At 43.4% G+C, this 26,057-nt stretch overlaps 1 protein-coding gene across 4 annotated transcripts in view; it reads right to left on the bottom strand.

Moving 5' to 3' along the window:
• LOC141047549 (programmed cell death 1 ligand 1-like) overlaps window positions 1–26,057 on the bottom strand; it is a 115,750-nt gene that overhangs the window by 23,647 nt on the left and 66,046 nt on the right. For 2 of the 4 annotated variants that reach the window (XM_073542642.1, XM_073542643.1), the window contains one exon: window positions 24,320–24,429. In XM_073542642.1, the coding sequence (XP_073398743.1) occupies window positions 24,341–24,429 (89 nt within the window). In that variant the 3' untranslated portion in view covers window positions 24,320–24,340. Of the gene's footprint in view, window positions 1–245; window positions 565–24,319; window positions 24,430–26,057 lie in introns of those variants that run through there. The other 2 variants (XM_073542641.1, XM_073542640.1) reach the window with 2 other exon arrangements.

The following is a 26,057-nucleotide window of genomic DNA, read 5'->3' as shown; positions in this document are numbered from 1 at the left end:
TTATTTCCTTTAAAATGATGAAACCCTTTTGTCATGTTCTTCAGAAATTATGTCATTTTAATGTTAAGTGAAAAGGGGATTTCTGAGAAGACAATTGATGGCCTAGTCTCATTCAATTGAATTATTTTAATTACTATACAATACTAATGTTTAGCTATAAGATTTTTAACCATTAAAATTATCACTTGCTTTTTATTGAAATGATCATATGGCTTTGTTCATATAGCGTTTTAGCAAACGTTCAGTGGCTCCATTTTTGCTTATACCCAAAGCCCTGCAAAGTGCGATTCAGGCATATGCCTTGATGGGGCCATTGACTATAATGATGCAGACGGAGTCTCTATTCTCGTCGGACATCATTTACGGCCGTGCAGCAAGACGTGGTCGACTGAGCACCGAATAGTAATACAGTTGGGATTTTTATGCCTTGAGTATATACAATACCTTTTTTCTTGAAGTACTTTTTTTTAAATACAATCACCATTACTACAATTAAAATCACAAGAAATCCAATTACAGCTGGTATGATCGATATATGTAATGGCTGTTGTTGATGATGAGAATCTAAGGAAAATAATGAAAAATAAATTAGCTGTAGACAAGGCTTTACCAATCACAATATAATAATTTTATTAAAGTTCAGTAAAATTATGGAGCTACAATAAATATTCAAAAGTTTATATGTGGAGTAATTGCTAAAGATGGTAAGCAATTTTATAGGATGTAATGGTGCCTGGCATGCTAAATGGCAATTCTAGCCTTTCTGCTGTCTGAGATATAAATAGTACCCAATTCTCCCATCCAAGGTATGGGAAAGATGGCTAGATGTGCACAGATTACCCTGTGTCAAGATGGTGAGTGGAGCCCATCAAATGCCAACGTGTACACATTTTACATAATAATTAGCAGGTATATGTTTAGAGGTAGATAATTTGACAACAGGAAGAAAACACATTGGTGAGAGATTCTGACTACATGTCCATTTACCTGAACCTATGACAGACCGAAAAATAAGCTATAAAGTACAGTAGGTGCATCATACTCCAGAAGCTTTTTATTAAGATCGATGTAGAAAAAGCCAGAATTCAAAGGAAACTGCAGAATTACACCTACTTCATGGCTTGGCATGATACCAATAAGGATATTTATGCTTGTCTGAGGAATGTTCTGCCAAGCTTAATGCACTTGGGCATGCAAAGACCCTTTTGCAATTGTCCACCAATGACGTTCCAGATGTGCTCAATGGAAGACAAGACCGGATACACTGCAGGCCATGGTAGCAAGTTTGGGCCATACAGGCTGATCCCAGTAGCACGAGTAATATGCAGCCTGGTGTTGTTGTGTGGAAAACTGCTCCTGGGTGGGTCACTTAGAAGAAATGGTTAAACTACTGGTTCCATAACCAAATCAATGTAATGTCAGGGTGTTATTATACCTGGAATTAAGACTAGAAGGGTCCAGCAATTGTACATTATGCCACCCCACACCATAATCCAAGGAATAGGACTGGTGTGAATTTCTCTTGTGAAGGCATATTTGTGGTGTTGCCCACATAGTCTCATGAGATCAGAAGAATGGTGCTTAGGCTAGGTTCCTTCCTAGGACCTAAACGGAAGAAGTGCGGAAGTGGGTGGAGCTTCAGGGAGGAAGTACGCAGCCCTCCGCAGAGCCCCGGTATGCTAATGTGAATCCAGGCTTAGTGATACCTTCTGTACTGCAAGTGAAATTGGTTGTCACATGTGTGAGGCTGCGACAGGTGTTATATGCGAGGGTTGCTATGTGTCCCTCAGGATATGCATAGAAGCGAATTGAGACAGCTGGAGTGCATTGCAGTCACAGATATAGCTGTGGTTGCAATGCAGAATAAAAGTGAGTTTGGTCTTGGACAAGATGTTTGTCCAAGGCAGATTTAAGAAAACCCGGCATAGGCTTTTATTTTTGGAGTGAACTTCAGGATGGTAGTGGGGCAGTTCGCTCACTCCAGGCGGGGTCTCACAAGTGGCCTATGGCCACGGATACCATTTAAAAACCCTGCAGAAAAGGTTTGGGTGTGTCAGTGTTAGTTTGCAAACTGCAGAGCAGGGGGTTCTGCAACATGCGGCTTAGGTGTGCAGTAACACAGAGTCAAGGGAAGTGAACGCCTGGCGCTCCCCCCCCAGTGTTACATGGTGGTGCACTCGCCTACGGCAGCCAGTCTTGGATACAGACTGTTTTGTCACCCCAGCTGCAATCTGGAGGATACCATTTGTTTTCCAGTTGTGAGTTTCTTTGGACATTAAAATATGTTTGCTTTGAATTTTTTTTTGGTCCCTGCCTATCTGTTGCACTGAACCAACCCCGCTGCACTACAGATGCCAAGTCTAAAGGGGGTTTTACACATAGCGATATCACTAGCAATATCGCTAAAGCATCACCGATTTGGTGACGTAGCAGCAATGTCGCTATGTGTGATACTTATCTCCGACTGGCTCCCCCACTGTCTGTCGTTGATCGCGCAGCTCCATTTCTCGTCGGGCGCTTCCTGCTGGGCTTCCTGTGGCGCCAACAAGCGACGTGTGGAGGCGAATGGGAGGACGTCAGGATCGCTGCGTCTGAAAGGTAAGTATTGTCCGCTGTATCGCTGCTGCTAGCGACCATTTAGCGATGCACCAGCGATCCTGACCGGGTCATATCGTGGTCGGGATCGCTGGTGCATTGCTAAATGTAAAAGGGCCTTAAGACATCAAACAGTGTTTCCACAAATCATCAGAAGGTGATTATTTGACATTGAGCAGCAATACTTCCAGCTGCAGGTGTTCCAGTGACTTCAAACCACTACTCTCAAGGCCATCATGGTGCAGAGCAAGACTGAAATAGAGGCTGGAATGGAGTGCTATCCTCTTACTCGTTCATAGTCAGAGATTGGTCTGGAGACCACATAAGCATCTCCATGAAGAGGCCTTCACAAGGGAATGTGAGAATATCCCAGCTTTTTCAACACGTCGTCAGGCAACATGTTGCTCATGCTACCTTGGCCGGTAGTGTTTCCGGACTTGTGTCCCATTGAGCACATCTGGGACATCATTGGTTGGCATTGCAAAGGGAGCGGCCAGCAGCGGGTTTTGATGATTTATATGCAAAAGTGCAATAAGCATGGCAGAAAATTTCTCAGGTAACCACTAATAACCTCACTGATAGCAGCCAAGGCGTGTAGTGCATGTATGCCTGCGCTTGTTGTTCATATTTGATACTGAATAAACAGAGATGTTTTGAAAGCTGAGTTAAAAGGGTAGCTGACCAGCTCACATGGTGCCTGGATGTGGAGATGGGAGCACCTCTTGAACTTAGGTCTGTGTGTGGAGGACAAAGAACCTTGATTATGTTGCACAGCCTCTGCAAGAGGCTACCAATAAAGAACTGTTTAGTAAGCGGGTGAGCCCATGACATTCATGGACTTTTCATTTGTTTTTTTCACTTCATGCTGGACGTTTTGGACCTGTAAGGCCGGGGTCACACTAACCGACGCAAAATACGGTCCGTAGTTTACAGGCTTAATACGGATGAATGACCTCTAAATAGTGCTCCGTATGTCATCCGTAAGCAAGGTGTGGTCGCGTATTTTGCGCATGTAAGCATCCGTATGTAATCCGTATGGCATCCGTAAGCAATCCGTATGGCGGGATTTTCTCGCCGCCTTGCAAAATGGACATATAATGGAGCCATATGACAGGGTTTCTAACAGAAACGAAATAATAGATATAGACACATAGAATGCATATATATATATATATATACACACACACACACAAGTCATTGAGACAAACACATATATATATATATATATATATACTGTATATATATATATATACACAGTCATATGTAAAAGTTTGGGCACCCCTATTAATGTTAACCTTTTTTCTTTATAACAATTTTGGTTTTTGCAACAGGTATTTCAGTTTCATATATCTAAAAACTGATGGACTCAGTTATATTTCTGGATTCAAATGTGGTTTATTGTACTAACAGAAAATGTGCAATCTGCATGTAAACAAAATTTGGCCGGTGCAAAAGTATGGGCACCCTTATCATTTTCTTGATTTGAACACTCCTAACTACTTTTTACTGACTTCCTGAAGCACTAAATTGGTTTTGTAACCTCATTGAGCTTTGAACTTCATAGCCAGGTGTATCAAATCATGAGAAAAGGTATTTAAAGTGGCCACTTTCAAGTAGTTCTCCTATTTGATTCTCCTATGAAGAGTGGCATCATGGGCTCCTCAAAACAACTCTCAAATGATCTGAAAACCAAGATTATTCAACATAGCTTTTCAGGGGGAAGGATACAAAAAGTTGTCTCAGAGATTTAACCTGTCAGTTTCCACTGTGAGGAATATAGTAAGGAAATGGAAGAACACAGGTACAGTTCTTGTTAAGCCCAGAAGTGGCAGGCCAAGAAAAATATCAGAAAGGCAGAGAAGAAGAATGGTGAGAACAGTCAAGGACAATCCACAGACCACCTCCAAAGACCTGCAGCATCATCTTGCTGCAGATAGTGTCACTGTGCATCGGTCAACAATACAGCGCACTTTGTACAAGGAGAAGCTGTATGGGAGAGTGATGCGAAAGAAGCCGTTTCTGCAAGCACGCCACAAACAGAGTCGCCTGAGGTATGCAAAAGCACATTTGGACAAGCCAGTTACATTTTGGAAGAAGGTTCTGTGAACTGATGAAACAAAGATTGAGTTGTTTGGTCATACAAAAAGGCGTTATGCATGCGCTGTATTGTTGACCGATGCACAGTGACACCATCTGCAGCAAGATGATGCTGCAGGTCTTTGGAGGTGGTCTGTGGATTGTCCTTGACTGTTCTCACCATTCTTCTTCTCTGCCTTTCTGATATTTTTCTTGGCCTGCCACTTCTGGGCTTAACAAGAACTGTACCTGTGTTCTTCCATTTCCTTACTATGTTCCTCACAGTGGAAACTGACTGGTTAAATCTCTGAGACAACTTTTTGTATCCTTCCCCTGAAAAGCTATGTTGAATAATCTTTGCTTTCAGATCATTTGAGAGTTGTTTTGAGGAGCCCATGATGCCACTCTTCATAGGAGAATCAAATAGGAGAACTACTTGCAAGTGGCCACTTTAAATACCTTTTCTCATGATTTGATACACCTGGCTATGAAGTTCAAAGCTCAATGAGGTTACAAAACCAATTTAGTGCTTCAGGAAGTCAGTAAAAAGTAGTTAGGAGTGTTCAAATCAAGAAAATGATAAGGGTGCCCATACTTTTGCACCGGTCAAATTTTGTTTAAATGCAGATTGCACATTTTCTGTTAGTACAATAAACCTCATTTGAATCCAGAAATATAACTGAGTCCATCAGTTATTAGACATATGAAACTGAAATACCTGTTGCAAAAACCAAAATTGTTATAAAGAAAAAAGGTTAACATTAATAGGGGTGCCCAAACTTTTACATATGACTGTACAGTATATATATATATATATATATATATATATATATATATATATATTTCACAGAGTTCTTCATAGCAGAATAGCCGCTAATTAAATTGCTGGCTTCTATCAAATCCTTCCCCAACCCGACATGAAATGACACATGGTTTACATTCAGTAAAGCATTTCATTTCTTTTTTTTTAATATGTCCCTGACTAATAATTAGATGAGGGTTTGTGTGAAAAATTTGGGAGTTGGAGTTGTTATTTTAAGGGGTTAATTCGTTGTTAAAGAATGTGTAGGCTTCCCAGTGCCCTGTAGCGTTGGCGAATGGGTTAATCTAACAAAGGGTTAATGTCACCTTACAATCGAATGGTGACATTAACCCTTTGTTAGATTAACCCACTCGCCACCACTATAGTGCAATGGGATGCCCACGCATTTTGTAACAACGAATTAACCCCTTAAAATAACAACTACAACTCCCAAATTTTGTACACAAACCCTCATCTAATTATTAGTCAGGGACATATTAAAAAACATGAAATGAAATGCTTTACTGAATGTAAACCATGTGTCATTTCATGTCAGGTTGGGGAATGATTTCATAGAAGCCGGCAATTTAATTAGCGCCTATTCTGCTATGAAGAACTCTGTGAAATATAAATTTATATATATATATACTTGTCACAATGACATGTATGTGTGTGTATATATATATATATATATATATATATATATATATATATATATATGTGTGTTCTTTGTGTATATACAGTGGGGAAAAAAAGTATTTAGTCAGTCAGCAATAGTGCAAGTTCCACCACTTAAAAAGATGAGAGGCGTCTGTAATTTACATCATAGGTAGACCTCAACTATGGGAGACAAACTGAGAAAAAAAAATCCAGAAAATCACATTGTCTGTTTTTTTTTCATTTTATTTGCATATTATGGTGGAAAATAAGTATTTGGTCAGAAACAAAATTTCATCTCAATACTTTGTGATATATCCTTTGTTGGCAATGACAGAGGTCAAACGTTTTCTTTAAGTCTTCACAAGGTTGCCACACACTGTTGTTGGTATGTTGGCCCATTCCTCCATGCAGATCTCCTCTAGAGCAGTGATGTTTTTGGCTTTTCGCTTGGCAACACGGACTTTCAACTCCCTCCAAAGGTTTTCTATAGGGTTGAGATCTGGAGACTGGCTAGGCCACTCCAGGACCTTGAAATGCTTCTTACGAAGCAACTCCTTCGTTGCCCTGGCGGTGTGCTTTGGATCATTGTCATGTTGAAAGACCCAGCCACGTTTCATCTTCAATGCCCTTGCTGATGGAAGGAGGTTTGCACTCAAAATCTCACGATACATGGCCCCATTCATTCTTTCATGTACCCGGATCAGTCGTCCTGGCCCCTTTGCAGAGAAACAGCCCCAAAGCATGATGTTTCCACCACCATGCTTTACAGTAGGTATGGTGTTTGATGGATGCAACTCAGTATTCTTTTTCCTCCAAACACGACAAGTTGTGTTTCTACCAAACAGTTCCAGTTTGGTTTCATCAGACCATAGGACATTCTCCCAAAACTCCTCTGGATCATCCAAATGCTCTCTAGCAAACTTCAGACGGGCCCGGACATGTACAGGCTTAAGCAGTGGGACACGTCTGGCACTGCAGGATCTGAGTCCATGGTGGCGTAGTGTGTTACTTATGGTAGGCCTTTTTACATTGGTCCCAGCTCTCTGCAGTTCATTCACTAGGTCCCCCCGCATGGTTCTGGGATTTTTGCTCACCGTTCTTGTGATCATTCTGACCCCACGGGGTGGGATTTTGCGTGGAGCACCAGATCGAGGGAGATTATCAGTGGTCTTGTATGTCTTCCATTTTCTAATTATTGCTCCCACAGTTGATTTCTTCACTCCAAGCTGGTTGGCTATTGCAGATTCAGTCTTCCCAGCCTGGTGCAGGGCTACAATTTTGTTTCTGGTGTCCTTTGACAGCTCTTTGGTCTTCACCATAGTGGAGTTTGGAGTCAGACTGTTTGAGGGTGTGCACAGGTGTCTTTTTATACTGATAACAAGTTTAAACAGGTGCCATTACTACAGGTAATGAGTGGAGGAAAGAGGAGACTCTTAAAGAAGAAGTTACAGGTCTGTGAGAGCCAGAAATCTTGATTGCTTGTTTCTGACCAAATACTTATTTTCCACCATAATATGCAAATAAAATGAAAAAAAAACAGACAATGTGATCTTCTGGATTTTTTTTTCTCAGTTTGTCTCCCATAGTTGAGGTCTACCTATGATGTAAATTACAGACGCCTCTCATCTTTTTAAGTGGTGGAACTTGCACTATTGCTGACTGACTAAATACTTTTTTTCCCCACTGTATCTATTCTTTCGTTTCTTTGTTAAACCTGTCAGTGTGAGTTTACTGTATAGCGCACTGAAATGCCGGCTTTTCTAAAAGACACCGGGTGCGTATTTCTCGCAAGTCACATGTGTGGTCCGTGTGTAATGCGTATTTTTAGCGCACCCATAGACTTGCATTGGCGTACTACGGGCGTAGTATGCTGACAATCGCAGCATGCTGCGATTGGCACGGACCGTAGAATACGCCAGTGAAATATACAGCTGTTGGGAGCTGCCCCATAGAGAATAATTGGTCCGTGTGTAATGCGTGCTTTTAACGCCTCTCACTCGTCCGTATTCCTCGCCAGTGTGACCCCGGCCTAATAAACGTTCCTGCTTGCACAGAGTTAGTTACTTCCAATGTGAACGCTACCAAGCTGCATGCAGCAAGTGAGATGTAATGTAATGTGAGTGTATTAATATACTCACCTGCCGCTGCTTTCTCTGGTGTCCAGGGCAAGTCTTCTGCTCTTCTGAATGACAGCACCATTCCGCAGACTGTCCAGGTCACACAACGCTCTGTGTGACCTGGAAATGGCTTTTACAAGCTAAGCCTACGGAGCGGCATAGTGAAGCTCCATAGGCTTTCAATGTAAGGGTATGTTTCCACGGTCAGGAAACGCTGCGGATTGGACACTGCGTACAGTGGCAGCATCCAATCTGCAGTGGCCAGATGTTACAGCATAGTGAAGGGGATTTTATGAAATTCCATCTCCACTATGCGTTCAAAGCCGCAGGTGGCAGACCTGCGTATACGCTCATGCGACGTGTCTTTATAGACTGCAGTATGTCTATTTAACTTGCGAAGATGCTCAGTCCAAAGCCCTGCATATACGGAATGTGGAGACATACCCTAAGGCCGGCGTCACACTAGCAATGAATATGGACGAGTGCTATGCAATAAAACATGGCACAGCACTCGGACCAGTTTTCATCTATGGGGCAGCTCCCATCAGCATTTTTTTCTCTGCCGTATTCTACGTGTGAGTGTAATCGCAGCATGCTGTGATTGTCACCGACATTCGGTCAAGTCTCGGCTCACTTGCACCTATATACGTCTATAGGTGCGAGTGACATAGCGCACATCACTCGGATATCATCTGAGTGCTGTGCGATATACGCTGACTCCGGCAATGGAGGTGATGGAGAAATTAGTTTCTCTGCCTCCTCTACAGCTGTGCTCCAATCCTTTCTGTACAAGAGACTCGGAGCACAGTGGCAGTACACTCAGCTCCCGCTCACAGCACAACAGGAGCTGAGGGTCATTAGCATATCACATCCGATGCTCTCACATCCGATGCCATACGCTAGTGTGACCCCGGCCTAAAAGAAACTTCTGTCTCATTCATAGAGTGTAGAATGAGCAGTCAGGTCTCATTTGTGGTGACGTCACTGAGAAGAGCAGAAGACCGATGCTGGACACCGGAGAGAGCAGTGGTGGGTGAGTATCACTCACACTACATTACATGCACATATACACACATTTAATTAAACAAATATAGATGAGAGTGCTACTTTAAATGACAGAGATAATTTTTTTTATGTTATTGCAGTATGTTTGTGTATTACTATGTGTACTTCCCTTGTGACCTCTAAGAGAAAAAATGCTCATCACCATGGGACAAATGACTCCTACCTATTATGGTATTTTTACTATGGTGCAATGATAAGTATATATTGATACATATCATTACTGCGACAATCATTACTGTTACACCAATGCCACAAGAACAAGGAAACTGAGCCTTTCAATACTAGAAAAACTTCCCCTTGTCAAGTAATTACTTGCATGTATTTCCTGCATTATGATGACCTTTCCTAAGGCTGAATGTTAGTCCACGGACACATTGAATACTCACTTAAAGATTATTATTGACAAGTATTATGCAAATAAGATTACATTGTGATTGTGATCATTCTATTCCTCATGAAGAAACGTGTTTGACGATCGCATAGCTATAAAAAGTACCAGGAAGTTTCAATTACAAAGATTATTGCTTTAGAAAGCTTCTAAGAAAAGTACCGTAATCCTTTATTATATCTCCATTGGAAAAAACTACAGTATGCTGGCAATGACACAAAATTATAAAAACTATCAGGAAGACAGTAGTTTGAAAATAATATGAGAAGCCCCAAACCTATTACAACAGTGACAACTGAGGAATATATTAGGAAGGACATGTTGCTGGTATATAAGTTATACTGGGATGCTCAGGGTAACCTATGTATTGTTATTTCTAACTTTTTTTGCCATCAAGAAGTGGAATGTGACCAAAGCACAAAAACCAAAGTCCCGATCTGCACCTATACTTTCCCACCATTAAAAACTACCTGTCACCAGGTCAAAAATGTAACATTTTTATTTTATTCCCACTGCTCCCCTGAATATTCTTCTTTTTCTTTTCTTTTAAATCCACCATAGGGGTCCAGAGATATGGATGCTTTTATTTAATGCTAAATCTTAAGGGGGTGTGATTCAAAGGGTAGTAATGCAGAACAGTCTAATGGCACCCCCCCAAGAGAACCATGTGAGGACCACCCTCTTAGGCTGGGTTCACACTCCATTAAGCTCTGCCTACTTCCGCATGCGTCCTGCGTATCTATCTTTAACACTGGGTACGCAGGGACATGCGTTGTATGTGGATGCGTCTGCATTCGGCGTTTTGACGTGCCTGCCGACCGCACGGGAACGCAACATGTTACATTTCTGTGCTTTCGGCAGGCACGTCAAAACGCCGCATGTTAACGCCAATGTTAAAGATAGGTACGCAGGACATCGCGGGACGCATGCGGAAGTAGGCAGAGTGTAGGCGAAACTTAAGGGAGGATGTACGCAGCCATACACAGACCAGCCAAATGCAAGTGTGAACTTAGCCTTAGTAAAGACCATAAAATAAAAAAGTGTTCATCTCTATAACCATATGGTGGATTTTAAAATAGAAACAAGTAGAAAACTCAGTACCAATTGGCACAAAAGAAACAAGGAAAAATTTACCAGCAATGATAGGTATGATTGTAGATCAAATTTCAGATTAGTACATTTTTAAAAAACAGAAAAGGTTACAGGCAAACCACAGGGGACACACTGAAAAACGAATGCATTTCAGCTATTGAGCCTTAATCATGGTCACACAATGCTTAAAGTTAACCTGTCAGCAGGAATATGCACAGTAACCTACAGACAGTGTCAGGCTGGCACTGTTATACTGATTAAAATGCTACCTTGTTAGTGTTGGGGGACACTCACTTGGCTGCGATATTGATGCACACAGGAACACTTTCACTTAAAACAGTCCAATGCAGTTTATTGTGCCATCCTAAACCGCACCGTAAGCCATGTTATACTTCACAGGCTCACACATAGTCCATAACATTGCATAGTACACGGCTTGAATACGCTGTCACTAAACACGCTGGACCTCTTTGTCCAGTTACCGTGGGCGAATGCACACTGTACACTTCATTAATGTCCATAGAATATCACAGGCACCAACAGTTATATCCCCATGTCTGGGGGGTTACCTCACAGGAGCTCCTGCTCCGGATGCTGACTCTTTGGTAGTCCTCTCTCTCAGGAAATCTGCCGAACTGGGATCACCATCCCAGACAACGCCTTGCTCATCAGGCCACCTGACAGTTAAGATCCACAGACGGACGGTAGCTCCCCCAATGCAGTGCCGTTACTGACTCCTGCAAACACACGTGGCCTGTCTGTGTGCTATTCAGGACATCCGTCCCCACTTTGGAACCATCCAATACACAGGGCTCACCAGGTGCTATTCAGGGATCCAACCCTCCTCCCAGGGTCTCCCAACAGGTCCAGGGCCTCAGCGGGTGCTATTCAGTACGTCCGTCCCCTCCTGAGACCGTCCAACACTCACGCCTCACTAGGTCTAAGGTCGCAGCACGTGCTCCAGGGATCCGATTCTTCTCCCAACACTGACACTCCAGGACCTTGCACCCTGAACCATTCAGGTACACACTCTCCCTCCTTGTGACCAGACCTCAGGCACATTATATGGTACATAACCACACCCACAGGTGAGGTATCGATCACATGATCATGACCTCACTACAGGTCCTATTCCACACATACAGCCACACACACAGGCTTTGGGCATTCAGACACATGCCCCTGGGTGGGTTTGTAAGTGACTGGTCCCACCCATCTCACCAAGTCACCTGGAAGCTTCCCTGATACACAGCAACAAATCCTCAGCAGTATACCTCTGCTGACATATTCCAGCTTCAATCACAAGGCACCCACCCCTGTGATACATATCGGCCATTTATAATCCTGCCGCTCATCATTTTCCCATCATAACAAAGGGAATGCCTGCATGCATGTCCCGGGCAGCCCATACAGTGCCCACTAGCTTTTACAGGGGTCACTGCATCACAATTGATTGATGAAATTCGTCTTGTGGTTGTTGTTTAACCCCTTTTCAACATTGAGTGTAATAGTACGCTGATGTCGGACACCCTCCCTTTGGTGTGGGCTCCGGCACTGAGCCCACATCTTTTCTGGCACATCAGCTGTTTTGAACAGCTGACATGTGCCTCTAACAGCCGCGGGTTGAATCGCGAACCACCCGTGGCTGTTAACCCATTAAATGCTGCTGTTAAACTCTGACAGTGACATTTAACTTGCGCTTCCGGCAAGCGCACCGGAAATCCACCCATCAGTGACCACCATCACGTGATCAAGGGTGACCAATGGGTTGGCATGACAACCAGAGGTCTCCTGCAGACCTCTATGGTTGTCACTGCTGGATTGCTATGAGCACCGCCCGGTGATCAGTGCTCATAGCAAATGAGTAATTCTGCAACATACAGGCGATGTGTATGTAGCAGAACTAATCGGACAAGTGCAGCTTCTAGTCTCTCATGAAGGCTATTAAAGCATGCAAAAAGTAAAAAAATAAAAAGTTTTAAAAAATAGTAACAAAACACAAAAAAATAAAAGTTCAAATCACCCCCATTTCGCCCCATTCAAAATAAAATATTTGATATCGCCGTGTTCAACATCGCCCGATCTATCAATATAAAAAAAAATTAACCCGATCATTAAACGGCGTAATAAGGAAAAAATTAAAAACGTCAGAATTACATTTTTTTTGGTCGCCGCAAAATTGCATTAAAGTGCAATAACGGGTGATCAAAAGATCGTATCTCCACGAAAATGCCATCATTAAAAACATCAGCTCAGCCTGCAAAAAATAAGCCCTCACTCAACCAGAGGTCATGAAAAATGGAGACGCTTTGGGTATCAGAAAATGGCGCAATTTTTTTTAAACAAACTTTGGAATTTTTTTCACTGCTTAAATAAAAAAGAACCTAGACATGTTTGGTGTCTATGAACTCGTAATGACCTACAGAATCATAATGGCAGGTCAGTTTTAGCATTTAAAGAACATGGTAAAAAAAAAAAAAACAATGATGTTGTTCAAAAGTACAACTCGTTGTTAGACGTCGGATTCCTGGGTCTGCACAACAGGAATCCAGAGCCTTACATCCATTGGTCTCCTATTCCCCTCTGACCGCTCAGGGACCTGCTCAGCAATCCTGGTGATCCAGGCGTCCTGCTCAGACTTGCTCTGTGAGCCTGGATGTTGCTGCCACCTCTGGTGCAGTAATGGTAGCGCAACCTGCTCTGCAGGGAACCGCTCCAGAGGCTAAGTCCTCTCGCCCTGCTGCTGGGCATGCCCGCAAGATGACCTCTCAGTGGAAGAGCAGGGGTCACATGCTCAGGTCCTGTGTCGGATCTGATTGGTCCTTCCCAGAGTATTGGAAGGTCCAAGAAGCGCATGGCTATATAAAGCCCGCATGGCGGCTCGGCCATGCGCTAGTGTAGACTTATTATGCTATGTGTGAATGGTGATGGATGCATGTGTCTGGTGACTGACTTATTTGAAACCCCTACCCACGGATATTACGAATGGTGGCAGAGTGTTGGTTTAGTCAGCGCCAGGTAGTGGCTAGCTATGCGCCACTGAGCTACCATACCATACACTAGCGTCCGTCAGTGACCGCTTCTCCGGCACTGATGTTAAGCGGCCTCAGTTTACGCCGCGCTGCAGTCAGCAGCATCTCTTGGCGTTCGCGGCTGCGACACCACACGCCGGCAGCCTGTGAGGTTAACAGGTCCGGCGCTTACGCCTTATTTCCTCTAGGGCGTCTCTGTGCCTGTAACAGAGCCGCACCTAGCACCTCGGGTGACGCTAACCCGAGTGTAGTGCTCCGCCTCCTAGCTAGTCTGCCATTGTCCAGCAGCGGTCTTGTCACCTACCGCACGGTGGACCCCGGGCGGCGAACGCACCTCCTATTATTTATATTTGGTGCGTTCCACCATCCATAACACTCGTACTTCAAAAAACAAGCCCTCACATGGCTATTTTGACCAAAAAATAAAAATGTTATGGCTCTGGGAAACAAGGGGAACAAAATATGAAAATGGCAAAGCCAAAAATACCTCTGGTCGTTAAGGCGTTAATCTTTATTTGCAGTTTTCTGTTAATGAGATGCTCATGCTACAGGACAGCCTGTGGGCAGGGTTGTGGGTGGCACGTGGGCAGGCCTTTATGTGCTTACATGGGCATCCTTATGGGCTTAATACAGGTCACTGATCCCAAAGCGACCTGCGCCTTATTTTACATGCTGCATAGAATATTGTTTGAAAAAAAATTAACATTCATCAGGCAGGTGCCGGTGCTGTAGCATGATATGATGGATAATATGCTTGTTTTAATTTTAATTTAGGCATATACCGTACCCTCCTTGCATTCAACAGGAATAAAAAGTTCACAACATTGCTAACCTAAATCATCCAAAATATACAAAGTTGGTACAGGAAATCCTCAGTTGGTTGACAAGGAGGAAGTAAATGATTAATTTAACCATAGCTAAACAAATGTAAGCCTTGAAAACAGTTTATTACATTAACCCCTTTACTCCCAAGGGTGGTTTGCATGTTAATTCCTGGGCCAATTTTTGAATTCTGACCACTGTCCCTTTATGAGGTAATAACTCTGGAACACTTCCATGGATCCTGGTGATTCTGACACTGTTTTCACGTGACATATTGTACTTCATGTTAGTGGTAAAATTTCATTAATATACCTTGCGTTTATTTGTGAAAAAAATGGAAATTTGGCGAAAATTTTGAAAATTACGCAATTTTCCAACTTTGAATTTTAATGCTCTTAAATCACAGAGATATGGCACTCAAAGAACTTAATAAATAACATTTCCCACATGTTTACTTTACACCAGCACAATCTGGGAACCAAAATTCTTTTTTGTTAGGACGTTATAAGGGTTAAAAGTTGACCAACGATTTCTCATTTTTACAACACCATTTTATTTTTAAGGACCACATCACATTTGAAGCCACTTTGCGGGGTCTATATGATAGAAAATACCCAAAAGTGACACCATTCTAAAAACTGCACCCCTCAAGGTGCTCAAAACCACATTCAAGAAGTTTATTAACCCTTCAGGTGCTTCACAGGAGTTTTTTGAATGTGTGAATGAACATTTAACTTTTTTTCACAAAAAAAATTACTTCAGGTTCAATTTTTTTATTTTACCAAGGGTATCAGGAGAAATTAGACTGGAAAAGTTATTGTGCAATTTGTCCTGAGTACGCCGATACCTGAAATGTGGGGGGAACCACTGTTTGGGCGCATGGCAGAGCTCGGAAGGGAAGGAGAGCCATTTGACTTTTTCACTGCAAAATTGGCTGGAATTCAGATTGGACACCATGCCACATTTGGAGAGCCCCTGATGTGCCTAAACAGTGGAAACCCCCCACAAGTGACCCCATTTTGGAAACTAGACCCCCCAAGGAACTTATCTAGATATGTGGTGAGCACTTTGAACCCCCAAGGGCTTCACAGACGTTTATAACGTACAGCCGTACAATTAAAAAAATCATATTTTTTCCACAAAAATGATCTTTTCACCCCCAATTTTTATTTTCCCAAGGGTAACAGGACCCCAAAAGTTATTGTGCAATTTGTCCTGAGTACGCTAATACCCCATATATGGGGGTAAATCACTATTTGGGCACATGGCAGAGCTCGGAAGGGAAGCAACGCCATTTAACTTTTTTGGCTGGATTTGAGATCGGACGCCATGTCACGCTTGGAAAGCCCCTGATGTACCAAAACAGTGGAAACCCCCCAATTCTAACTCCAACCCTAACCCTAGACCTAGCCCTAACCCTAGCACTAATGGGAAAATGGAAATAAATACATTTTCTTTTAATTTTGTTATTTTTCCCTAACTAAGGGGGTGATAACGGGGGGTTTGATTTACTATTTATGGCGGGTTTTTATGTTTGGCAGCTGTCATACGTTAAGGCTATGTGCACACGTAGCGATTTTTAAGCGCTTTTGCCGCGATTTTCGGCGCGAAAACGCTTAAAAATCGTGTACAGAACGCACCCCATGCATTCCTATGGCATTCCGCACATGCTGTGCTAATGCTGCGCTTTTTTCCGCGGCGGAATCGCATCATGGAAAATCGCAGCATGCTCATTCTTTTGTGCGGAATGGCAAAGAATTGCCGCGATTCCGCACCCATAGGAATGCATGAGAATCGCTTACTTCCCGCATGTGGCTATGCCCACCATGCGGGAAGTTAAGCGTCTCATGTGCGGTTGGTACCCACGGTGTGGAGGAGAGGAGACTGTCCTCCAGGCCCTGGGTACCATACCCCTGTAAAAAAAATAAAAAATCGGGGTATATTTACCTTCCGGTGTCCCGCGCTGCATTCCCGGCCTAAGCGTTCCCAGTAATGCCTTGCAGCAAGGCCCTGTAATGACGCAGTCTCGCGTGACTCTAGCGGTCTCGCGAGATCGCTATAGCAACGCGAGACTACGTCATCACAGGTCTCGCAAGGCATTACTGGGAACGCTGAGGCCCGGGAATGCAGCGCGGGACGCCGGAAGGTAAATATACACCGATTTTTTTATTTTTTTTAGCATTTTAACATTCTATCTTTTACTATTGATGCCGCATAGGCGGCCTCAATAGTAAAAACCTGGTCACACTCGTCAAACACTATGTTTGACGAGTGTGACCAACCTGTCAATCACTTTCCAAGCGATGCTTCAAATCGCTTGGAAAGTGCTTGAATATCGCACGCGAAAATCGCGGCAAAATCGCGGTGAAATCGCACGGAAAAAAACGCGCGATTTCTGGGAAGGAGTCCGGTTTTTAGTGAGCGTTTTAAAACGCTACGTGTGCCCACAGCCTTAAAGACGCTTTTTATTGTAAAAATAGTTTTTGCATCACCACATTTTGAGAGCGATAATTTTTCCATATTTTGACCCACTGAGTCATGTGAGGTCTTATTTTTTGCGGGACGAGTTGACGTTTTTATTGGTACCATTTTCAGGCACGTGACTTTTTTCATCGCTTTTTATTCCGATTTTTGGGACGCAGAATGAGCAAAAACCAGCGTTTCAGGAATTTCTTTTGGGGGGGTGCGTTTACACCGTTCCGCGTGCGATAAAATTGATAAAGCGGTTTTATTCTTAGGGTCAGTACGATTACAGCGATACCTCATTTATGTCTTTTTTTATGTTTTGGCGCTTTTATGCAACGAAAACAATTTTACATTAAAAATAATTATTTTTGCATCGCTTTATTCTGCGAGCTATAACTTTTTTATTTTTTTGCTGATGATGCTGTATGGTGGCTCGTTTTTTGCAAGACAAGATGACGTTTTCAGCGGTACCATGGATATTTATATGCGTCTTTTTGATCGCGCGTTATTGCACTTTTTGTTCGGCGGTATGATAATAAATCATTAGTTTTTGCTTCGCTTTTTATTTTTTAAGGGGTTCGCTAAATGGGACAATTTTATAGGGCGGGTCAGTATGGACGCAGCGATACCAAATATGTGTACTTTTATTGTTTTGTTTGTTTTTTGTTTTAAAAATGAATTTATTAGGGAATATTTTTTTTTTAATTTATTTAGCGATTTTTTAAAATTATTTTTACCCTTTTTTTTGTTTTTACTTTATTATAATGTCACAGGCACTGCTACAGGCTTCCTCATGCCTGCGCTCTGCGGGCAGTGAGGAAGCCAGCTCCCTGCAGGCCCCCGAAGGTCCCCATCGAAATATTCGATCCAGGTACCTGCAGGGATGTGTGATGGGTATATGGGCACGGGACTATGGGATGGAGAATATGTACGATGAGTATATGGGCATGGGACTATGGGATGGTGGATATGTATGATCGGTATATGGGCACGGGCCTATGGGATCGTGGATATGTATGATTGGCATATGGGCACGGGACTATGGGATGGAGGATAATTATAATTTGTTATAACTAACTACAGTTAGTTACTATGCCCGGGCAGCGCCGGGCTCTTCAGCTAGTACATATATATAATAAATATCTAATATATCTATTTCATAGGCACATCTTTTTGACCACAACAGTTTACACTGCCTGTGTTGCCCATAGCAACTAATCACTAAGCATGTTTCATTTCACCAGAGCTGTTTAAAAGATGAAAGCTGAGCTGCAATTGGTTGCTATGAGCAACAGTTTTCCTTGTAGACAGTTGTGGTAACTGAGGCCTATTATTCTTATCATTTCTATGGTGTTATTTGACCATCTGTAAAGCTAGAAAAAACACAATTTATTACCGTGCCGACACAGACCACCCTCTGACACAGACTACAGGGAGAGCCCAGAATCAGGGACTTCACTTTGTCTGGCATGAAGCATCTCATTAACTTAAAACTTCGAACACAGATTAAAAAAATAAACACAAGACGGATTTCTCCAATCCACATAACATTTTACTCAGTGTAACAGCACCAACCTGACAATGCCTGGTTCGCTTTAAACTTATTTATACAGCTACAACAAATGCCACTCTAAATTAGTCCTTCTTTACAATTTCTAACTAAATGGTATTACACTCCCACAAAGTTGAAATCTGCTTTCTCTAAGAGAAAAGCTGTATTATGCCTCAATGAGCAAGACTTACAGAAAGAAGAAAGGGAGCCAAGACTTACAGAAAGAAGTACAGAAATGGAAGAAAGGGAGGCAAGAGTTACTTCCTCAAGGGCCACTGAAACATCTCAGCAGAGACTGTGCCTCCACCGTGTACAGACGGGAGGGAACCTGCGAGATGTACAGGTATATACTATATACAGGGGAGATAACATACAGGTATATTGTATATAAAGGGGGAGATGACATACAGGTATATACTATATACAGGGGAGATGATATACAGGTATACAGGTGTATGCTATATACAGGAGAGGTAACATACAGGTTTATATTATATACAAGAGAGATAACAGACAGGTATATACTATATACAGGAGGAGATGACATAAAGGCATATACTATATACAGGAGGAGATGACATACAGGTATTTTGTATATACAGGGGGAGATGACATACAGGTATATACTATATACAGGGGAGATGACATACAGACGTATGCTATATACAGGAGAGGTAACATACAGGTATATATTATATACAAGAGAGATAACAGACAGGTATATACTATATAGAGGGGAGACGACAAACAGGTAAATACTATATACAGGGGGAGATGACATACAGGTATATACAGGAGGAGATTACATACAGGTATATACTATATACAGGGGAGATAAGACGGGTGTATACTATACTAGCTGAAGAGCCCGGCGCTGCCCGGGCATAGTAACTAACTGTGGTTAGTTATAGCAAATTATAATTATCCTCCACCCCATAGTCCCGTGCCCATATACCCATCATACATATCCACGATCAAATAGGCCCGTGCCCATATACCCATCCCATATGTCCGGGATAGGCATCCGCACCATCACAAAATTTGGCACAGTCGCACGTCTGGACCCCGAGAGCGTCCTAAGCTATGTTGTGAGGTGAAATTTTAACCCCGCGCATTCCAATTCACCAAACAATTTTGCCCCTATCTACATACTGGGGAAAAAGTGTGTGTGCTTCAAGCCCCGCCTCTCATTATGATGTCATAATGCCCCTATTTGCATAATGGGGAAGCAGTGTGTGCGTATCAAGCCCCGCCCCTCATTATGATGTCACAATGGTTGCCATGGCGACGCTAATGTCATCATAGGTTGCAAGCCCCGCCGCCGCTCATTATGATGTATGATGTCATAATGGTTGACTATGGGATGGAGGATGTGTGATGGGTATATGGGCACTGGACTATGGGATGGAGGCTATGTATGACGGGTATATGGGCACGGGACTATGGGATGGCGGATATGTATATGGGCACGGGACTATGGGATGGAGGATGTGTGATGGGTATATGGGCACTGGACTATGGGATGGAGGATATGTATGACGGGTATATGGGCACGGGACTATGAGATGGCAGATATGTATGATGGGTATATGGGCATGGGACTATGGGATGAAGGATGTGTGATGGGTATATGGGCACTCGACTATGGGATGGCGAATATGTATGATGAGTATATGGGCACGGGCCTATGGGATCGTGGATATGTATGATGGGTATATGGGCACGGGACTATGGGATGGAGGATAATTATAATTTGCTATAACTAACCACAGTTAGTTACTATGCCCGGGCAGCGCCGGGCTATTCAGCTAGTACTATATACAAAAGGAGATGACATACAGGTATGTATCTATAATATAACGCTGTAAGCGTCACTCTGTCCGAAGCCTTTATAGACTGCGCAAGCGCAACGCGCCTGCGCAGTCTGGCTCCAGACAGAGTGAGGCATCCAGCGGTGAGGAGTGTGTATGGCGCCGGAGATGGCGGTACCATACACACTGCATGACGCCATACTTACATGCTTACCTGACCGGGAGGAGCGTTGCCGCGGTGCTTCTCTTCGGCCGGAGACCGGGGCAGGAGTGCGACCGGAATCGCGCATACACATAGCGTGATCCGGCGCCATTTTACTGAAGACACACTTGTAGTGTGTCTTCAGCAATATGGCACCGGACATGCGCGATTGCGGCCTAACTCCCCCAGCAGAACGTGACAGCGCACAGGAAAGAAGGGTGAGTATAAATGTTTTTTTTTATTTTTATTTTTTTTTTGTATGTGTGTAGTATTAATAGGAGTGAGGGGGCCATGCATACCAGGATTGGGGGATGAGGGGTACCATGCATACCAGGATAGGGGGGTGAGGGGACCATATATAACAGGATTGGGGGGTGAGGGGACCATGCATACCAGGATAGGGGGGGTGAGAAGCCCATGCATACCAGGATTGGGGGGTGAGGGGCCACGCATACCAGGATTGGGGGATGAGTGGTACCATGCATACCAGGATAGGGGGAGAGGTGACCATATATAACAGGATTGGGGGATGAGGGGTACCATGCATACCAGGATTGGGGGATGAGGGGTACTATGCATACTAGGATAGGGGGTGAGGGGACCATGCATACCAGGATTGGGGGATGAGGGGTACCATGCATACCAGGATAGAGGGTGAGGGGACCATGCATACAAGGATATGGGGGTGAGGGGACCATGCATACCAGGATTGGGGAATGAGGGGACCATGCATACCAGGATTGGGGGATGAAGGGTACCATACATACCAGCATAGGGGGTGAGGGGACCATACATACTAGGATAGGGATGAGGGAGTACCATGCATACCAGGATTGAGGGATGAGGGGTACCATGCATACCAGGATAGGGGGTGAGGAGACCATACATACCAGGATAGGGATAAGGGGTACCATGCATACCAGGATAGGGGGTGAGGGGACCATGCATACCAGGATAGGGTGACGGAGTACAATGCATACCAGGATTGGGGGTGAGAGGACCATGCATACCAGGATTGGGGGATGAGGGGTACCATACATACCAGGATAGGGGTGAGGGAGTACCATGCATACCAGGATAGGGGGTGAGGGGACCATGCATACCAGGATAGGGGGTGAGGGGACCATGCATACCAGGATAGGGATGAGGGAGTACCATGCATACCAGGATTGGAGGATGAGGGGTACCATGCATACCAGGATAGGGGGTGAGGGGTACCATGCATACCAGGATAGGGGGTGAGGGGAGCATACATACCAGGATAGGGATGAGGGGACCATGCATACCAGGATAGGGGGTGAGGGGACCATGCATACCAGGATAGGGATGAGGGAGTACCATGCATACCAGGATTGGGGGGTGAGAGGACCATGCATATCAGGATTGGGGGATGAGGGGTACCATGCATACCAGGATTGGGGGATGAGAGGACCATGCATACCAGGATAGGGCGTGAGGGGACCATACATACCAGGATAGGGGGTGAGGGGGCCATGCATACCAGGATTGGGGGTGAGGGGACCATGCATACCAGGATAGGGATGAGGGAGTACCATGCATACCAGGATTGGCGGGTGAGGGGACCATGCATACCAGGATGAAGAATGGGGTGCCATGCATACCAGGATTGGGGGGGTGAGGGTACCATGTATACCAAGATAGGAATGAGGGGTGCCATGTGTACCAGGATAGGAGCGTGGCAGCATATAGCAGGATGGGAGACCATATACCAATAAAAATGGTCGCCACTCGGGCGTAGAACGGATTCATAGCTAGTATACTATATACAGGGGATACTATGCCCGGGCAATGCTGGGCTCTTCAGCTACTTTATAAATAATGATTAGTTATTACTCAATCTCAGAAACAACCGACCGGCCAGCATGATGTTTGCTTTGTAAACAGGAAGTCAATCATTTGGATGTATCACTATTCTCACCCCACCAATATCCTGAGAATGAGAGCACGTGAAGGTAAAGGAAAGATTGGTTTCAGCAAAAAAAGGTTATTATCATATATTTTGTGTATCAATTGTAATCGTTTTCATAGTTATTCCATAGAAATCTTCATTGTTACTAGTGGACACACAAATGTGGAACTCAATACAGTCAGGCTAGGGTCAAACAATCGTATATTCGCTCTTCCGAGAGAATTAGGTTGATTATGCAAATCACACTTATCCGATTCTGATCATAGTGTGCTACAATTTTCTTGGATGTTGAGAAGATGGAAAAAAATTCTCCATCTTCTCCGTTCTGTCAGTTTGTCAAAATTGGACTGCAATCGGATGTCATACGAGTGTGGTCCGAATTTTTCTTTGACTCATTGACTTGCATGGCCGAGTGCAAAGCGATTTATGGATGCAAATCATGCATGCTGTGATTTTCTCTTCAGCTAAACTCAGTCTAAGGAAAAAATCGGACATGTGCTCGTCCCCATAGACTAACATTGGTCTAAGTACGATCCAATATTTTGTCGGATTGCACTCGGAAACAAAATACGGTCGTCTGTATGAGCCCTCAGCCTGAATGATATTTTATGCCATGAATTTTATCATGCATCGGCTGCAAATTTACTGCGATATTCAAAAGTGCAAGGGGATGTGGAAACCACAAATTACGCCCGAAGATCCATATAGAGTAAAATCCATATTTTATTAGGTGCATTTGACAAAACAATGGGATTGGTGAACAACACGTGCAAAACAAGTATAAAGTGCAACAGTGCAAAACAGAGGGACGCCTTGACCAAAAAACTAATATAATTATTTCTATAGCTGAATAAACGAATTTTTGTAGACTGTACTGAAAAAGGCCACCATAATAAATAGGTTTAGATATGCAGAAATTATTCATGGGGCTAATTGTCAATAGATGTATAACATATATCAAAGATGTCACATAGTGATACTGCTACTGATTTAAGGGAGGAAAAGTACCAGGTGGATATAACCCCTACAATTAGGTTAGATGTGTGTATCACAATCAGACATATTTAATATCCATATACCAATACTCCCCATTGTCCAATGGGGACTAACTAGCGTCCATACAGGAATAACATGTTAGCCAAATGAGATATTCAGCATATCAAGTCGGCAATATTGCCTCAAATAAATAACGAGTAGCAAGGTGGCCAGGGTCAGCGCGTCTACCACGACGCGCGTTTCGGAGGCTCTTTCGTCAGGGGGCAGATTATTCAAAAAAGTGTCAAATTTGGAGAAGCTCAGAATTATGGGTGAAATTATCCTGCTACATGCGGACTGTGGACTGCAAAAGCCTCCTATAGTACCTGATCTGCTAATAAAGTGATTTTCTACTCTATTCTCAACACAGACAGGCCAGTATGGGAAATGTGCAACTAAGCATCTGACAAAGGAATTAAACAGTCTTGAAATAGAATAGACAATGAATGTACCAAGAAAACATACAATGGCAACCATTCATCCCACAGTGACATACAACTAGACCGAGAATCAAGGTGTAATCACACTCCCTTCCTGTTACCAACACAACAGCTATATCAGCTACTTTTTCAAAGCCAATACTAATTTAATGTTACTTATCCAACATTTATATTAAGATATATCACCTGATCAGCTTATATACTCTGATTTATCGATGCGAACCTGCTACTTACAATTTTTTCAAACTGAATGATTTAAAAATAGTCACCCTCAGGACTGCGGAAGCATTGCAGAGTACTAGATCTGCGATCAGACAAGGAAAAGTTCATGTTCCATCCTGTCACTAAGTAAGAAAATAAAAAAAGTCAAATAAAGTTTTAAAAAATGTGAAAAAATACAAGTGAAAGTACAAAAAATTGAACTATATTTTGAAAGCAAAAAGCAGTTTTTCACAAAAAAGGAAGGAAAATAGTACACACATGTGGAACAAAACAATCTACAATATTATAGTCTGTCATATTATTTAACCCATTTGGTGAACACAGTAAAAAAAAACAACAAAAAAGACACATATGCATGTTTTTCTCAATATCTGACATGAAATCAGAATAAACCTTTCCTGCTTTAGGTCAATAATGATTACCACAATCTAATATATAAAGCTCAAAGTGTGTATGTATGTATGTGTGTATGTATGTATGTGTGTGTGTATGTCCGGGATAGGCATCCGCACCGTCGCAGCTACAGCCACAAAATTTGGCACAGTCACACGTCTGGACCCCGAGAGTGTCCTAAGCTATGTTGTGAGGCGAAATTTTAACCCCGCACGTTCCAATTCACCAAACAATTTTGTCCCTATCTACATCTAGGGGAAAAAGTGTGTGCGCGTCAAACCCCGCCCCTCATTATGATGTCATAATGCCCCTATTTGCATACTGGGGAAGCAGTGTGTGCGTATCAAGCCCCGCCCCTCATTATGATGTCACAATGGTTGCCATGGCGACGCTGATGTCATCATAGGTTGCAAGCCCCACCTCCGCTCATTATGATGTCATAATGGTTGACTATGGAATGGAGGATGTGTGATGGGTATATGGGCACTGGACTATGGGATGGAGGATATGTATGACGGGTATATGGGCACAGGACTATGGGATGGAGGATATGTATGATGGGTATATGGGCACTGGACTATGGGATGGAGGATATGTATGATGGGTATATGGGCACTGGACTATGGGATGGAGGATATGTATGATGGGTATATGGGCACTGGACTATGGGATGGAGGATATGTATGATGGGTATATGGGAACGGGACTATGGGATGGGGGATGTGTGATGGGTATATGGGCACTGGACTATGGGATGGCGGATATGTATATGGGCACGGGACTATGAGATGGAGGATGTGTGATGGGTATATGGGCACTGGACTATGGGATGGAGGATGTGTGATGGGTATATGGGCACTGGACTATGGGATGGAGGATATGTATGACGGGTATATGGGCACGGGACTATGGGATGGCGGATATGTATATGGGCACAGGACTATGGGATGGAGGATGTGTGATGGGTATATGGGCACGGGACTATGGGATGGAGGATGTGTGATGGGTATATGGACACTGGACTATGGGATGGAGGATATGTATGACGGTATATGGGCACGGGACTATGAGATAGCGGATATGTATGATGGGTATATGGGCACGGGACTATGGGATGGAGGATATATATGATGGGTATATGGGCACGGGACTATGAGATGAAGGATGTGTGATGGGTATATGGGCACTCGACTATGGGATGGTGAATATGTATGATGGGTATATGGGGACGGGACTATGGGATGGAGAATATGTATGATGGGTATATGGGCATGGGACTATGGGATGGAGGATATGTATGACGGTATATGGGCACGGGACTATGAGATAGCGGATATGTATGATGGGTATATGGGCA

Source organism: Dendrobates tinctorius, unplaced genomic scaffold (assembly GCF_039654945.1).
Source record: "Dendrobates tinctorius isolate UK_male_01 unplaced genomic scaffold, ASM3965494v1 ptg000128l, whole genome shotgun sequence".
Lineage (NCBI taxonomy): Eukaryota > Metazoa > Chordata > Amphibia > Anura > Dendrobatidae > Dendrobates > Dendrobates tinctorius.
Note: the sequence above shows the minus strand (reverse complement) of the source record. Positions and strands in the feature narration are given on the sequence as shown.